The 18,049-nt window shown below is 42.1% G+C and overlaps 1 protein-coding gene and 1 long non-coding RNA gene across 3 annotated transcripts in view; both read left to right on the top strand.

Annotated features, from left to right (window-relative positions):
• The first annotated feature begins 245 nt into the window (after positions 1 to 245).
• adcy5 (adenylate cyclase 5) overlaps positions 246 to 18,049 on the top strand; it is a 365,757-nt gene continuing 347,953 nt past the window's right edge. Inside the window, 1 exon segment of the mRNA XM_034185849.1 lies at positions 246 to 1,262. Within this exon segment, the coding sequence (XP_034041740.1) occupies positions 345 to 1,262 (918 nt within the window). The 5' untranslated portion in view covers positions 246 to 344.
• LOC117524124 lies at positions 10,366 to 17,969 on the top strand. Of its 2 annotated transcripts, none has more exons than XR_004564719.1 (3): positions 10,366 to 10,495; positions 10,845 to 10,847; positions 17,959 to 17,969. It is a non-coding gene; the product is annotated as an uncharacterized LOC117524124 (long non-coding RNA). The 2 variants fall into 2 exon arrangements; XR_004564720.1 differs by lacking the exons at positions 10,845 to 10,847; positions 17,959 to 17,969 and adding exons at positions 15,946 to 15,955; positions 17,803 to 17,813.

The following is an 18,049-nucleotide window of genomic DNA, read 5'->3' on the forward strand; positions in this document are numbered from 1 at the left end:
CATAAAGCAGAGCTGCTGTGCGGATGGTTCTTAATTAGGCCCAATAGATCCAAGTCCACCTGGACCTCAGCATCTCTGCCTTCAAGGCCCCATGTGACTTCTGGGCGCTTCCACTTGTTTTTTTTTCCCTGCGAGCTTTTCCTAGCTCTTGGTTTGGATTAATTAAATTATGATGCATTAATTTGAGAATGCCTATTTACTGATAGAAGTTTAATATGTGTATATATATATATATATATATATATATATACTCTGAGGATTATAAACTGCACCTTGGACATGGGGCGTCCCCTTTGCACCGTGCAGGTAAATACTAAACTCTGAAGTGTTTTTGCTTGGTCACTATGTCCAGACCAAACAGTGTCAGCCCACCTGAAGTCGGAGCGCCTGTTTTGAGGGGAGGAACTGAGCTCAGATCAGCTTGGGGTGAGTCTGAGTTCATGGCCAACGGGTGCCCACAGTCCAGCCGGGAGAGGCTGAGCCGGACCAACAGTCGGTGGAGGCAGGAGGGTGCTCTGGGGCGGCAGCCTGCACAAGCCTTCACCACCGTCAGCAGCGTCAGCTTCAGGTCCAGGTCGGCTTGGCAGGACCATGGACAGGAAACCCAGGAGAACTGTGCGTCTCCTACAGGTCCGGAGGGTGAGGTGAGACCCAAGTCTGTGGAGGTGGGTCTGGGCAATCGCACAGTCAGGTTCAAACCCGAGGACGAGGTTTTGCCACAAGTGGACTTCTCCTTGGCGGTTTGCTGCTCCAGCATCATGCATATTTTCAAATCCAAGAAGTTCCAGTCGGAGAAGTTGGAGCGGCTCTACCAGCGCTACTTCTTCCGTCTCAACCAGAGCAGCCTGACCATGCTGATGGCTGTGCTGGTGCTGGTCTTCACAGTCATGCTGGGCTTCCAGTGCTCGGCGGGGGCAGCTGGGCCCAGCGTCACCTACATCGTGGTGATGTCCACGGCCATCCTACTCATCCCCGTCCTCATGATTGTCTGCAACAGGAACGCTTTCCACCAGGACCACATGTGGATTGTGTGCTACATGATTATCCTGGTGGTGCTGGTGGTGCAGGTGGCCGCAGTGCTGCTGGTGCAGCCCAGAAGTGCCTCAGAGGGGATGTGGTGGACCGTCTTCTTCATCCACATCATATACACGCTGCTGCCCGTCCGGATGCGAGCAGCTGTCATCACTGGACTACTTCTGTCCACTGTGCATGTCACCATTTCTTGGATGTTAAACGATATGGACGCCTTTGTGTGGAAACAGGTAGGTGCAGCAGTATAGCTTTTCTTCATGACGCACAGTAGCTGTGCACCGCAGGAACAACTTTACTGGAAAGTGTTTGGGCTTTAAATCAGGGGTGTGTGCAGATATTCTCACAAGGGGCACAAAGCTGAAAAAGTGGCACCGCAGCTGGTACTGTTTGCAGGTTTGTGTTATGTTCCATAAAGCTTCAGTGTCCAACCTTGACCCAGCTATCTTAGCTAATTATAGGCCAATCTCCAACCTTCCTTTTCTCTCAAAAATTCTTGAAAGGGTAGTTGTAAAACAGCTAACTGATCATCTGCAGAGGAATGGTCTATTTGAAGAGTTTCAGTCAGGTTTTAGAATTCATAGTACAGAAACAGCATTAGTGAAGGTTACAAATGATCTTCTTATGGCCTCGGACAGTGGACTCATCTCTGTGCTTGTTCTGTTAGACCTCAGTGCTGCTTTTGATACTGTTGACCATAAAATTTTATTACAGAGATTAGAGCATGCCATAGGTATTAAAGGCACTGCGCTGCGGTGGTTTGAATCATATTTGTCTAATAGATTACAATTTGTTCATGTAAATGGGGAATCTTCTTCACAGACTAAAGTTAATTATGGAGTTCCACAAGGTTCTGTGCTAGGACCAATTTTATTCACTTTATACATGCTTGGAGTCATTTTTGATCAGGATATGTCATTCAAAGCGCATATTAAACAAATATGTAGGACTGCTTTTTTGCATTTACGCAGTATCTTTAAAATCAGAAAGGTCTTGTCTCAGAGTGATGCTGAAAAACTAATTCATGCATTTATTTCCTCTAGGCTGGACTATTGTAATTCATTATTATCAGGTTGTCCTAAAAGTTCCCTAAAAAGCCTTCAGTTAATTCAAAATGCTGCAGCTAGAGTACTGACGGGGACTAGAAGGAGAGAGCATATCTCACCCATATTGGCCTCTCTTCATTGGCTTCCTGTTAATTCTAGAATAGAATTTAAAATTCTTCTTCTTACTTATAAGGTTTTGAATAATCAGGTCCCATCTTATCTTAGGGACCTCGTAGTACCATATCACCCCAATAGAGCGCTTCGCTCTCAGACTGCAGGCTTACTTGTAGTTCCTAGGGTTTGTAAGAGTAGAATGGGAGGCAGAGCCTTCAGCTTTCAGGCTCCTCTCCTGTGGAACCAGCTCCCAATTCAGATCAGGGAGACAGACACCCTCTCTACTTTTAAGATTAGGCTTAAAACTTTCCTTTTTGCTAAAGCTTATAGTTAGGGCTGGATCAGGTGACCCTGAACCATCCCTTAGTTATGCTGCTATAGACGTAGACTGCTGGGGGGTTCCCATGATGCACTGTTTCTTTCTCTTTTTGCTCTGTATGCACCACTCTGCATTTAATCATTAGTGATTGATCTCTGCTCCCCTCCACAGCATGTCTTTTTCCTGGTTCTCTCCCTCAGCCCCAACCAGTCCCAGCAGAAGACTGCCCCTCCCTGAGCCTGGTTCTGCTGGAGGTTTCTTCCTGTTAAAAGGGAGTTTTTCCTTCCCACTGTAGCCAAGTGCTTGCTTACAGGGGGTCGTTTTGACCGTTGGGGTTTTACATAATTATTGTATGGCCTTGCCTTACAATATAAAGCGCCTTGGGGCAACTGTTTGTTGTGATTTGGTGCTATATAAAAAAAAAATTGATTGATTGATTGACCAGTTCTTCTTTGCCTGCAGAAGATAGAGTGATTTCTTTGAGAACCAGCTCTTCTCTGTTGTAGAGGATAGAACAGCGCATCTACTACAAAAAGCTACGTCTGCAAAAATGTTAGCGGACTAAAAATTATCGGACCAAAACTCATCGGAAGACAATTGGTCCGATGATGGGTTTTCAGAGTTATTTGAAAAGCTAATTCAATAATGAAAACATTATCTTCAATAATTAGCAGTTAGCGGATTAGCGGAACTGTGCCCATCACTCGGTGCTTTGTGGAAATGATTGTTGTACAAAAGCTTCAGATATCTGCCACTGCAGTTTTAAGCAGAAACAAGGGGATAATCAGTGAATTGCTGCTGACTCTCCAAAATGACACATGCACAATGGAGGCAGAGCAGACCAGTTTTTAGGGGAGACTGTTCGTTTGGCGACACCGGCTTCCCACTTTTTTTTTCATCACAAGTTAAACACAACCTGCCTAAATAATTTTAGGTTGCCTTAACTATGAAAAATGATCATTTTGTGTTTCCTTACCAATCATAACTACAAATATGAGTATTTTTGTGGTTTTGTTACAAATGTTACTGAGTTGATAAACCTTCGGCTGTGTGCATCGGAACATTTCAGGATGTTGGCAGGTTTTGAAGCTCCTACTTGTATTTTGTTGGTATAGTTACCTTGTCCAAGGGCTCTTATACCCCTATTCCACAGAGCACCGTTCCTTTTTGTTTCACCCCGAATAGCAAATCGAGGCGCATTTGGAAGCATGGCAGTGACTCCTTAATCCATCTTTTGTCAGTCTTGAACAAACTCTGTATATGCAGTAGTTATGACCATCATCGGCACCAGTTTTGAAATTGGGGTGAAATTTTCGAGCTGTTCAAAAATTTCATCCCAAGTGGACAAATTGTTCTCAGCCTGATAGTCATGCAGGTGTAAGATGTTTTATCTCATTTTTATACTTTTCTGGATCGTGGGGAATTGTAATGGAATGGTGTCCTGTGGAATAGGGGTGTTATTCTGGTCATGCTGCGCAGCAGGCACACTACATGTTATTCATGTAATGCATGTACGTGCCAATTATGTAAATATTTGGCAGAATATGTTAGTTGAATTTACATGTTTATTGCAATGTCATATTTACGTGTTTTATGCATGCTGAATATACGTGTTGAACCCAACGTATATTTGATAATTTCATTTTATTTTACAGGTATACACTGAAAATTGAACTGTTTAGATAACATAACAGTATGGCGAAAAATACACTCAATAAGTTACTGTTAAATACACATGCCAAAAAATTAGGTGTTGAGTGAGTACAGCTCTAACTTTTGAAATACAAGTTTATTGTAAACATATTTCTTTTCAGGGTAAATAATCATGGGTAAATAATCTTCTTCTTCTTCCACATTCAGTGGTGGACGGCACCATCTTAAGGTGCATTTACCGCCACCTACTGGGCTGGTGAGTGATCGCTAAGACCTTACAAAATTCTAGCTCCTGACAGCCACAGTCATTTACTTAGATGCATGGGAAATGTTTGCACGCAGTGATATGAATTATGCTGATTATTCACCATAACATTTCACACTCGTAGAATCTACGTTGAAAACGCATGAACACTGTCATGAAAAATTTGCGTTGTTTTTGATTTACTCTATACGTAGAATTTACGTAAATATCATGTGGGGATACGTAACTAGCTTATTGTGCATCTTTTCTACGTATATATTTTATGTACATGTGCCTGCTGGGTGAGGCTTGAACTGAGGATCCTCTGATCTCAAGCCCACTTACCCACTAGACCAGGGCTATTCAACTGGCGGCCCGCAGGCCGGAACCGGCCCTTTAATAAGTTTGGACCGGCCCGCAGCCCATTTACCCATAAATATTAATAAACACACGATCAAAAGCCGCTACAAAGTGCATTCGCCATTTTTTGGCACTTTACGACACTTTGTGGTGCTTTGCAGCATGTTGAATTCTTTCCGGCACGTCAGCACTGTTTCCAAACAGCCCCACCTCACGTGAAGGCATTGCGGGCACTTGGACAGTTGGTGGCGCTGACATCACCTGGTTTAGTCCATGTTTCCGTCAACAGAAGGAAATCCAACTCGTGTGTCGTGAAGAAATCGTTCACGATGAAAGTTTTATTCTCGAGACCTCGTATTAACAAGAGCCATGTGCAACGGTGTACAGTCAGTTTGCATTGTACCATGCGTAACAGGATGAAGATTTTCGAGGACAGAGCCTCGTTTGCAGATGCTGACACACTGTGGGCAGATGGGACACTCCGTGTTTGGGACAGCTGTTCTGAGCCAGCTGATCTCCGCGGAGCACCGCACGATGAATCCATTTTTTTCCCCGGGGAAAGTGCGAGAGGCAATGACGATAATACATTGAGGACTGTCAGGTAGGCTCTCAGTCTAACAAGTATTCCGCTACATTTCCCACACTTTCTATGTGAGCGCTTGTGGGACAAGGGGACAGGTAGACGCCACAGGTATTGGGGCACAGACGCCAGGAAAGGTGGTAGCACTTGCAATTGCCCGCAACAGCTAAAGATTGTAGGATTGTAGGATATTGTAGGATATATGATATTCTTAACAAAAATTGACATTAGCAACAGTCGTAGAAAAACAAGGAGCAGAGGAAGACGACCATCCATGTACAGCGGTGGCATCTTGGACACTTAAAAACTTGGGAAATGACAGTCAGCTGTGAGATGCCACGCTGACAGAGCCCACGTGCTGTCTTGACAGGAGGGGTGGAGCCCCGACGTGAAGACGCCACTCAGACAGCTCCCATGTGCTGTCTTGACAGCAGGGGAAGAGACATGACATCACCAGTATCTGATGCACAGCCCAAACAGACAACTTGCCACAGTCAGCTTCACCTGGACAGAAAGGCAAAGCAAGAACCGGGACAGACCAGACAGAACCAGGGGCAAACCCCAACAGAAACTGGATTATTCTGGAAAAAAATACTATGGAAGACCTATATAACAGCAGAGGAGAAGAAGCTGCCAGGCCATAAATCCATGAAGGATCACCTCACTCTTGCATTGTGTGCAAATGCTAGCGGTGACTGTAAGATCAAGTCACTGCTAGTGTACCATTCAGAGAATACAAGAGTTTTGTAGAGCCACAAAGTCTTAAAAGAAAAACTCCAGGTTATGTGACGTGCCAATGCAAAGGCACGGTTACGAGGCAGTTTTTTACAGAATGGATAAATCTTGATTTTGGTCCTGCTGTGAAGATGTTTCTCCAGGAGAAAAGCCTTCCACTGAAAGTCTTACTGGTTCTGGATAATGCTGCAGCTCACCCACCTGGCCTTCAAGATGACATTCCTGATGAGTTCAAGTTCGTGAAAGTCCTCTAACTTTCACCCAACACCACTGCAATCCTCCAATCTACACTCAACAAAAATATAAACGCAACACTTTTGGTTTGGCTCCCATTTTGTATGAGATGAACTCAAAGATCTAAAACTTTTTCCACATACACAATATCACCATTTCCCTCAAATATTGTTCACAAACCAGTCTAAATCTGTGATAGTGAGCACTTCTCCTTTGCTGAGATAATCCATCCCACCTCACAGGTGTGCCATATCAAGATGCTGATTAGACACCATGATTAGTGCACAGGTGTGCCTTAGACTGCCCACAATAAAAGGCCACTCTGAAAGGTGCAGTTTTATCACACAGCACAATGCCACAGATGTCGCAAGATTTGAGGGAGCGTGCAATTGGCATGCTGACAGCAGGAATGTCAACCAGAGCTGTTGCTCGTGTATTGAATGTTCATTTCTCTACCATAAGCCGTCTCCAAAGGCGTTTCAGAGATTTTGGCAGTACATCCAACCAGCCTCACAACCGCAGACCACGTGTAACCACACCAGCCCAGGACCTCCACATCCAGCATGTTCACCTCCAAGATCGTCTGAGACCAGCCACTCGGACAGCTGCTGAAACAACCGGTTTGCATAACCAATGAATTTCTGCACAAACTGTCAGAAACCGTCTCAGGGAAGCTCATCTGCATGCTCGTCGTCCTCATCGGGGTCTCGACCTGACTCCAGTTCATCATCATAACAGACTTGAGTGGGCAAATGCTCACATTCGCTGGCGTTTGGCACGTTGGAGAGGTGTCCTCTTCATGGATGAATCCCGGTTCACACTGTTCAGGGCAGATGGCAGACAGCGTGTGTGGTGTCGTGTGGGTGAGCGGTTTTCTGATGTCAATGTTGTGGATCGAGTGGCCCATGGTGGCGGTGGGGTTATGGTATGGGCAGGCGTCTGTTATGGACAAAGAACACAGGTGCATTTTACTGATGGCATTTTGAATGCACAGAGATACCGTGACGAGATCCTGAGGTCCATTGTTGTGCCATACATCCAAGAACATCACCTCATGTTGCAGCAGGATAATGCACGGCCCCATGTTGCAAGGATCTGTACACAATTCTTGGAAGCTGAAAATGTCCCAGTTCTTGCATGGCCGGCATACTCACCACCCATTGAGCATGTTTGGGATGCTCTAGACCGGCGTATACGACAGCATGTACCAGTTCCTGCCAATATCCAGCAACTTCACACAGCCATTGAAGAGGAGTGGACCAACATTCCACAGGCCACAATTGACAACCTGATCAACTCTATGCAAAGGAGATGTGTTGCACTGCATGAGGCAAATGGTGGTCACACCAGATACTGACTGGTATCCCCCCCAATAAAACAAAACTGCACCTTTCAGAGTGGCCTTCTATTGTGGACAGTCTAAGGCACACCTGTGCACTAATCATGGTGTCTAATCAGCATCTTGATATGGCACACCTGTGAGGTGGGATGGATTATCTCAGCAAAGGAGAAGTGCTCACTATCACAGATTTAGACTGGTTTGTGAACAATATTTGAAGGAAATGGTAATATTGTGTATGTGGAAAAAGTTTTAGATCTTTGAGTTCATCTCATACAAAATGGGAGCAAAACCAAAAGTGTTGCGTTTATATTTTTGTTGAGTATATGTACCAGCAGATCTTTGATCACTATAAAAAGATCACTATAACATCGTGATATGCTTACGCATTATTGACTTGGTGTGGCAGGTTGTTAGGAGAAGAACCTTGTACTCAGAAGAGGTTATAGCCTAAGGTTGTTGCAGACAGGGACTTGGAAAGATTCGACCACGAGCCTGCTGCAGTGTTGGAGGAAATTGTGTCCCTCAGAAAATTGATGGGTCTGGAGGTAGAGGAGGGTGACGTGAATGAGATTGTCGAGGAACATGAAGAGGAGCTCTCAACAGAGGAGTTGAAGGAGCTGCAGATGATGCAACGTATGGAGGTTTTGCAAGGGATTATTGGCGAGGAGGAGGTAGACCTGGAGGAGGTTATCACTACTATGAAGGAAATGCTGGCAATGTGGGAGAAGCTTTCAAGTTTCATTGAAAAGAAATACCCAGAAAAAGTTTCCACTGGTCGTGCTTCAGCACTTTTTAATAACACTTGTCTGTCACATTTCCGCAGCATTTTGAAAAGCAGACAGAAGCAAATCTTGGATAGGTTTTCATCCAAAAGACCTGCAAGTGAAAGTGCAGAAAGTACATCTAAAGGCAAAAACAACTGAAAAAATAAAAGTGAAACTGAAAACAAAATAAGAATTTTCAGATCATTTTAAGGAATGTTTTAAGTTTAGGTTATGAGTTTACAGCATGTGCATTCTTCTGTTTCCAAGCTAAGAACACTTAATAAAACTTTTTTCTTTTATTTTACAACCCCAAATCCAGTGAAGTTGGAACGTTGTGTAAAATGCAAATAAAAACAGAATACAATGATTTGAAAATCCTCTTCAACCTATATTAGATTGAATATACCATGAAGACAAGATATTTAATGTTCAAACTGATAGACATCATTGTTTTTGTGCAAATATTTGCTAATTTTGAAATGGATGCCTGCAACACATTTCAAAAAAGTTGGGATGGGGCAACAAAAGACTTTGAAAGTTGATGAATGTTCAAAGAACACCTAATTGGAAACAGATGAGTGTCATGATTGGGTCTAAAAAGAGCATCCCCAAAAGGCTCAGCCGTTCACAAGCAAAGATGGGGCGAGGATCACCACTTTGTGAACAACTGCATGAAAAAATAGTCCAACAGTTTAAGAACAATGTTTCTCAACATTCAGTTGCAAGGAATTCAGGGATTCCATCATCTACAGTCCATAATATAATCAGAAGATTCAGAGAATCTGGAGAACTTTCTACACGTAAGTGGCAAAGCGGAAAACCAACATTGAATGCCTGTGACCTTCGATCCCTCAGGTAGCACTGCATTAAAAACTGACATCATTGTGTAAAGGATCTTACCGCGTGGGCTCAGGAACACTTCAGAAAACCATTGTCAGTTAACACAGTTTGTCGCTACATCTACAAGTGCAAGTTAAAACTCTACCATGCAAAGCAAAAGCCATACATCAACAACATCCAGAAACGCTGCCGCTTTCTCTGGACCCAAGCTCATTTGAAATGGACAGACACAAAGTGGAAAAGTGTGCTGTGGCCTGATGAGTCCACATATCAAATTGTTTTTGGAAATCATGGATGTCGTGTCCTCCAGACAAAAGAGGAAAAAGACCATCCAGATTGTTACCAGCGCAAAGTTCAAAAGCCAGCATCTCTGATGGTATGGGGGTATGTTAGTGTCCATGGCATTGGCAACTTACACATCTATGATGGCACCTTCAGTGCTGAAAGATGCATCCAGGTTTTGGAGCAACACATGCTGCCATCCAAGCAACGTCTTTTTCAGGGACGTCCTGCTTATTTCAGCAAGACAATGCCAAGCCACATTTTGCACATTACAACAGCGTAGCGTCGTAGTAAAAGAGTGCGGGTACTGGACTGGCCTGCCTGCAGTCCAGACCTGTCACCCATTGAAAATGTGTGGTGCATTGTGAAGCACAACTGAAGTTGTACATCAAGCAAGAATGGGAAAGAATTCCACCTACAAAGCTTCAACAATTAGTGTCCTCCGTTCCCAAACGCTTATTGAGTGTTGTTAAAAGGAAAGGTGATGTAACACAGTGGTAAACATACCACTGTCCCAGCTTTTATGAAACGTGTTGCAGGCATCCATTTCAAAATGAGCAAATATTTGCACAAAAATAATAAAGTCTATCAGTTTGAACATTAAATATCTTGTCTTTGTGGTGTATTCAATTGAATATAGGTTGAAGAGGATTTGCAAATCTTTGTATTCTGTTTTTATTTACATTTTATGCAACGTCCCAACTTCATTGGAATTGGGGTTGTATATAGTACTGTATTTTCTTATGCATAGGTAAAGTACTGTATGCATGTCTATTTGTTAATTAAATGTATTTTCTCATAATTTAGAGTTTGGGGATGTTTTACAAGGCTGGAATGGATTAAAATTATTTTACTTATTTTAAATGAGGAAAATTCATTTGAAATAAGAGCAGCTTGAGTTAAGAGCTTGGTCACAGAACGAAATAAACTCGTATGTCGAGGTTCCACTGTATGTTTTATTTAATGGAACAGACAAATGGTAAAAGGGCAATGATAAAAATGTTTAATAAATATATACAGTAATTTGCACTCAACGTAGAGATTGTTGAGGATAAATAGGTAATAAATAAGGTAAAGAGATAAGGTAAAAATGTGCTGTTTGTTTACTGTTTACTAATAGTATTCTGTATTTTGTGTAGCTCTTACTGTGTGTTCACATGCAAGGCTCTTCAATGAATGTATTGTGAACCATCAGTTCGAGAGACCATCTTTTCAACCGGGGGTGCTATACACCATGGGAGTTCAGGGTTTTAAATGTTAACAGTGTTGTTATTGTTATTGATTTGTGTTTTTGTAGTTCAGTTTGTTTAGTCAGTTTAGTTGTGTCATGTTGCCGTTACCATGAATGAGTTAAGTGTCATGTTGCTGTTACCATGGGTGAGAAGTGTAGTGTGTTTGATCTCTTCTGCCACTATTTCTGTTTTTGGGTGTGTAAAAATAAAAGCACCTGCTTGCGGCAGAACGCAGAAAAGACAAAAAGCATCAGTCACTCACATTTTAGTGAGTTGCTCTGCTTTTGTCTGTCTCCTGCTTTCTGCAGGAGGTGGGGTCAACCTGCTCTGTGGGTGAGTAAGGAAGACGAATTACAAAAGTTAATGTTTTATGTGAATTAGTGGAAGATTCCATGGATGGGATGTTTGCAGAATAGAGATGCTGCCTACGATGATTTTTAATCTATACAGAGTGATGTTTTATGTCATGCCGTCAATGTGCAAAACTCAGACAAACTTGAAATGAACAAATATTGAAGGTGGTCTGGCCCCACATGGTGCATGACTGGCCAAAAAAAACAACCCTAACTACACCCCTCACCCACAAGAAAACCCACCACGCTGCACAAAACATTTATCCAACACAATGACAAAAATCATTGTGTTGGATAAATTTGAAATGAAGGAGTTCACGTACCTCGGGGTCTTGTTCACAAGCGAGGGGACAATGGAGTGTGAGATTGGCTGGAGAATTGCCGCAGCATGGGTGGTGTTGCATTCGCTCTACTGTACTGTTGTGACAAAAAGGATGCTGAGCCAAAAGGCAAAGCTCTAGATCTACTGATCAATCTTCGTTCGTACTCTCACCTATGGTCTTGAGGGTTGGATCATGCCTGAAAGAACTAGATCGCGGGTACAGGCGGCTGAAATGGGCTTGCTTAGGAGGGTGGCTGGTGTCTCCCTTAGAGAAAAGGTGAGAAGTTCAGTCATCTGTGGTGAGCTTAAAGTAGAGCCGCTGTTCCTTCGCGTTGAAAGGAGCCAGCTGAGGTGGTTCGGGCATCTGGTAAGGATGCCTCCCTAGGGAGGTGTTCCAGGCACGTCCATCTGGGAGGAGACCCCAGGGAAGACCCAGGCCGAGGTGGAGAGATTATATCTCCACACTGGCCTGGGAATGCCTCGGAATCCCCCAGTCACAGGTGGTCAGTGTGGCACGGGAGAGGGAAGTCTGGGCTCCCCTGCTGGAGCTGTTGCCCCTGAGACCCAATCTTGGATAAGCGGTTGAAGATGAGTCATGAATGACAAAAGCTGTCATCCAATTCAATATTGTTTAATGAAAAATTTGTTTACATTTACAGTCTCACGTTGTTAAAGCACTTGATGCACTTCTCTGCTGCTCGCAGATTAAAGCTACTACATGCAAGTTTTTGAACACGCCAGCGAAGGCTATATCCATCCAATATCAATGTTTTAAACATTTTAAACAATAATGACCCATGTATAACATCAAATGGCATGAAATATAATGCAGAACAATGACATAGGACATTTGCATCATATTTAACTTGAACTTAATTTGGCTCACATTGGGGTTCTTACAATGGATAAAAAACCCAACACTGCATATCTTGAATTATTTATTGTTTTATTGATGTCTGAGAAGGGGTCCATCATATGAAGAAAATGGCCCATTAGCCCACACCCACTTCTGAAATATAGATCACTGATTCAGGATTTTTTTATTTTATTTTTCAATTCCAATGTTGAATATTGTTGAGAATTAAGTCCATTGCTCTTAGATAGGATGTACTTGCATTTTTTCATGATTTTTTTTTTTTTTTTCTGATGCAATATCTTGTCCAGCAAAATTTGTTATCGTGACAGGCCTACCACTCCATCAACATCAAAAGCAAGCTTTGGGCCGCATTGTGGATTTTTACCTGAGGACAAAATATGGTCATTGGGTATTGTGAAGACTTTGAATCCGTCCGTCCGTCCTCTGTCAGTTTATCTGTCCTCACCATAACTCTATTTCTATTACTGCCAGGGTCTTCAAATTCACAGGGAGCATTCTTGGGACACAGACTTTGGACAAGTTCAAAAATGGCTAACCATGAGCAATTCTAAGGGGTCAAAAGGTCACATTCTGTCTACACACTCTTTCATTGATTATTTTTTGTTCATACAGCTGAGGGTATTTTAGCATTATTACACTGGTCAACAATTTTTTTTTTCTTGCATGGACTTTGAGAACTGATTAAGTGTAATTTTGGGGTGCTGAATCCAAATCTGAGCTCAGATTTCCTCTAACACATCACGTTTTTTGCAGTCTACATGTTCTGTATTGATGGATTACGCAAAATTTTCTCATTCACTCAAGTTTGACTCCACTAATCATGCACAAAAGCAGCTTCAATAGCACAGGGGAGGTGATGGTCTAGTGGTTAAGGTGTTGAGCTTGACTCCAGAAGATCATGGGTTCAAATCCCCACCTGACTGGAAAATCACTAAGGCCCCTTGGGCAAGGCCTTTAATCCCCTATTGCTCCTGGTGTGTAGTGAGCGCCTTGTATGGCAGCACCCTGACATTGGGGTGAATGTGAGGCATTATTGTAAAGCGCTTTGAGCATCTGATACAGATGGAAAAGCACTATATAAATGCAGTCCATTTACCATTTATTTATTTTTTAAACCAGGTTTGCCAAATGTGAACAAAGCCGTAATATCGTTTATAGCGCCAAAGAGGTGTGCGAGACTGCAGCTTTTGCTTCAGTGCTTGATACGAGAAATATGTTTTCATATCTTGAAAATATGATGTGGTTAGCAAAAACTAACTCCAAATTCAGATTCAGTGCCCCAAATCACTCCAAATCCATTGAAAAACTCCATGCAGGAAAAATTGTGTTGACCAGTGTAATTGGCAATAAAATACATCAGTGACCTCTAATTATTACCACATGTGCATGGATAGATGTACAATCATGAATACTTTGTGTTGCTAACTGGGACGTTAAATAACGTGATAACACAACCTTTAAAAAATGGGAGAACAAACAGAAAAGTCCCCTTACGCTGGTTAAATCACAACGTAGGGGCCCACATTATAGCGTAGGGGATCCAAATCACAGCGTAGGGGTTCTCTCTGCTCAACTGATTTGACGACAACCCTGTTCATTATTTGCGCTTTTAATATGTGGAGTTACAAAATGATAGCATTTATTCTTTTAGAGTTAATGCGTTAAAGGTCAGGCAGTACTGACTCATCTGTCCATCACCTGCTGCATTTTACATGTAATGCACAGAATCAACTGTTCTGGAAAGTATTTGTTCTGTTTACAACGATTGATTTAAAATAGACATAGCTTCTGTCACTGTTTACATTCAACCAAGCACATTTTTTTATCGTTAGAAGACGGAGGCAGCACACAATAGTCTTCTGTAGCTTAGCAACAGTGTGTCCTCACTCCAGGTTTTTATGTCTTTATGCTGAGGTGCTGTGGTTCGATTAGCCAGCTGGCTGTGCCAATGGAGATTCGTCACAGAGACGGTTTATTTTATAAGCTATGAACACTGATTCCTTTAAGGCCCTGTCACACCTTGATGATTTAGCCTCCGTATGCTGACCGTATAAAAACGCTGGCACACGTCTAATAAGTAAAATCACTTTGAACTTGTAATTGTCATCACTCTGTATGTGTAAAAATGTGTGAGGATTAATAGTGTGGACTGACACGAACCTTACAACCAAGTTGCTGCGATAGCTTTGTTCAAACTGTAAAAGTTCTCATTGTGAAGAAGTGTGAAAGACATGACACAGTATGAACAGATTCTGTCCACTTCATCTGTGTGTGGTTCCTTTGTCCTCATTTTTAAACCACAGAGAGCTGCGTGGACGTGCTGGGCGTGCTGAATGGTGGTGCTTCATAGCACAAATGCAGATGCATGTCCTCAGTTGTGTTTGTCTTGCACTGTCACTTGAGACATTTGATGGCACTATAAAGCCAAGAAAGATATTGGCAAACGGGCACCGTGATCTTGGGGTGTGAATCCTTCAGTATCTCACCATTCGATTCAAAAGTTCATTTTAAATCCAGTTCATTGAGCTGCTAATTTCAGGTTCTATTCAAGTGTGCTGCAGACTGATAACAAAGGTGGTGTGACAAATGATGCCATGAAAGCAAAGTGTGTCTATGATTATGTGATTTTAAATTAGAAAAAGGTAATGTAAACAAAAGTAAATCTATGAATAAAGGTATTCATTTTCCACGACACTCGAGGTGTGCAGGTCTTTTGAAATGAAACAGCAGATAGGTCTAATTATTCTTTTTTCACGTTCAGAATTGGGAAGTTTGTTAAAGTCATGCAGTGTGTGCTGGGCGCCTCTTGGTGTTGTTGCTGCTGTAGCTGGTTGACTTCTTTCAACTTGGGGTGATAACGTGCTAAATGTCCTCGAGTAAGTTCTCCCCTATGCTGTGAAAAAATCTTGGTGGGAACCCTGATGAAGATAAACCAGGTGGACATGAGACATGACATGAGCTAACTTGGATGCACCAGACCCAAAAAAGCAAGTTTTCTGTTGTAATGTACTGTTCATCTGTGTGCTAATTGCTGAACAATGCCACCTGTTGGATGGTTGGTGGAAATTAGGAGCAGGTGTGGTTGAAGTTGCATGAAGCTTGAAATGAGTTTGTTGGTTTGTTTCATTCCCAATGTCTCGGCTGGTCCACCACTGCTGGTTAGTAGTTATTATACAAATAATATTTGAGTTCAGTGGTACGAATATTTCATGAGATGGAAAATGGTACGTTCCATCTTTCACTAAATTAAATAATTGTTTCATTATGAAAGAATGAAAATAACTTCATTATTGTTTTGTATAATGGCTAAAATAGATCCTTGTCATTTGATATTTTATTAATTTATAAACAACAGAAAAGGGACTTACATTTAGGTGTTTGTCACTGGTGCTTTGACGTCAGCAGTCCAACACAAACTTTAAATAGGAGTCCAGAAATTGTTCTCAGTCAACTTGGAAAAATAGCTGTAGTCCATGATGTCGTGCGCTGACTTTGTGTACTTCCAAAAAAGCCCCTAAACAAACCCTTCATGTACTTCTAGCAAAAAAATCATGTCAGAAATTTGTCCAGGTTTTCATCGTGACTTGATCCTCTTCAGAACAGATCTTCATGCCTCCAGATGGTTTTTGGTGTAGTGGATTTGTTTTTTTGTGTTAGAAGAATAAGCACGGTCAGTTAGCTCCTTCCAGTTGTCATCTGTCAGCAAAACAAACTGTTTTAGCTCATGCTGTCTTTACACATAACGACGTCGAATCATGAATGCCACAAAGTATACATTCTTGGCCGCTGATCACGAATGTGTTGATTCGGTGCCCTCAGGTGTCAGGTGCCCTCAGGAACTGTCGCGACCTGTTAAGATGCGTTAGGATTAATGGCACGTGTCGCTGGTGAATTATTACGAGCCATTACGCATGGTCAAGAATATTGTCGTTACATTCTGTCACAATCTGTCAGGAATGTTGTGAATTTGGCAAATTCTTTCCACACACCCCGCATATTCTTCCTACCGTCAGCTGCTGAACACATCACGCCGCTCCAGATTGCTCCTCACCTGCAGATGAATCAATAGCAGAAAAAGAACTTTGTCATTGCTTGCGTAGTTGGGCTCTATGCTATAGAGTTACGCAGAAAAGAGGAGGAGACTGTAGGAAGCTCGTGCTGTCATGCACAGGAGGCCTAGAAGGATCTGGGTGCAAGAATGGCTCAGACAGAGGAGGAGACAGCACTTTGGTCACTCCACATTCATCTCCAGGGAGCTCCATCTCACTAATGTCGAAAAGGATACACCCCTCCATTCAATGAAAGGACACTCGCTGGAGATTATCTCTGCAAGCTGGCCTGAAGCCATCTCTCACTTTGCGGCACCTGGCAACTGGAGACAGCTATGCTTTGCTGGTGTATGCCTTCAGTTGCAGCAAGGCATCTATAAGCTTAATGGTTCCTGAGGTCTAGGTCTGCAAAGCTATCGTAGCTGCCTACAAGGATGAAGTATTTACACTTCCAGTGACTCCAGATGAGTGGCGGGCCACAACTGAAGAGTTTGAGTGCAGATGGAATGTGCCCCATGCAGTCAGTGCCATAGATGGCAAGCACATCGCCATTGCCAAACCTGTGAATAAAATGTTCATGATGTGATATAGATATGTGATATACGTATATGAATATGGACTGATGAAATGCTCTATATGACTGGCAGAAATAATATATATATATATATATATATATATATATATATATATATATATATATATATATGTGTGTGTGTATATGTGTATACAGTGGTGGGTACAGATAACCAAAAAATTAACTTCGATAACAGATAATCAGATAACTGAAAAGTTATCTTTGATAAAGATAAAACAATAAACCACCCAAAAAATGTATCGGAAGTTGCAGATAACCGATAAATTCCAGCATTGTCTCTGGTATAGTTGCAACTACTAACAAGCTGATTTTGAGCTTTAACACCACGAATGCTTCTGGAAACATCAAAGGGACAACAGACCCAAACAACGAGTCAGCAGATCTGTCTTTCAGCATCCTGCTCTCTGTTGGACGCTCTAGTTTACTACATGGCTTCCAGCACAGACGCAACTGAGAAGAGTCAGAAAGCTCAACTCTAACCATTCACAGCACTGCCATGAGGCCGAGGTCATGGAAAATAAAGCCCTCCTGAGTTATGGTTTGGTGTATACATAAAATGAATGCTGATAGAATAACTCAATTAATGTCAGTTCTGTCATTTGTGCAAAGTTAAAATATAACATATCTTTTAATGTTGAATAATGCACTAATTCTAAAGTTTTGTAACAAACACAGACAGATGGCATTCTGGATAAAATGTGCCTCCGCTACACTGATTGGTTGATTAATTCTATGTAAACCAACACGTTAATGTGAGGTGTGTTGTGTGTTGGTGTTTACAGATAAATGGGCTTTTGTAAAATATGCCATTTTTTATTTGTTAAAAAAAAAGAGGCATTTAAAAAAAAAAAAAAAAAAGAAGCCAATTTGTAATTAGATAACCGTCTGATATAACGGTGTCAAAACAAATAGGACTAGGGATGGGTATCGAGAACCGGTTCCTTTCGGGTATCGTTAAGAAATGATTCAATCCACCGACATCAATAAGCTTTGTGCTTAACGATTCTGTTATCGGTCCTTCAGAGTGGCCGTTGTTTGTCAGGAAAATGATCATTTCTCTACATTGATTACAGACCCTG

Source organism: Thalassophryne amazonica, chromosome 14 (genome assembly GCF_902500255.1).
Source record: "Thalassophryne amazonica chromosome 14, fThaAma1.1, whole genome shotgun sequence".
NCBI classification, from domain to species: domain Eukaryota; kingdom Metazoa; phylum Chordata; class Actinopteri; order Batrachoidiformes; family Batrachoididae; genus Thalassophryne; species Thalassophryne amazonica.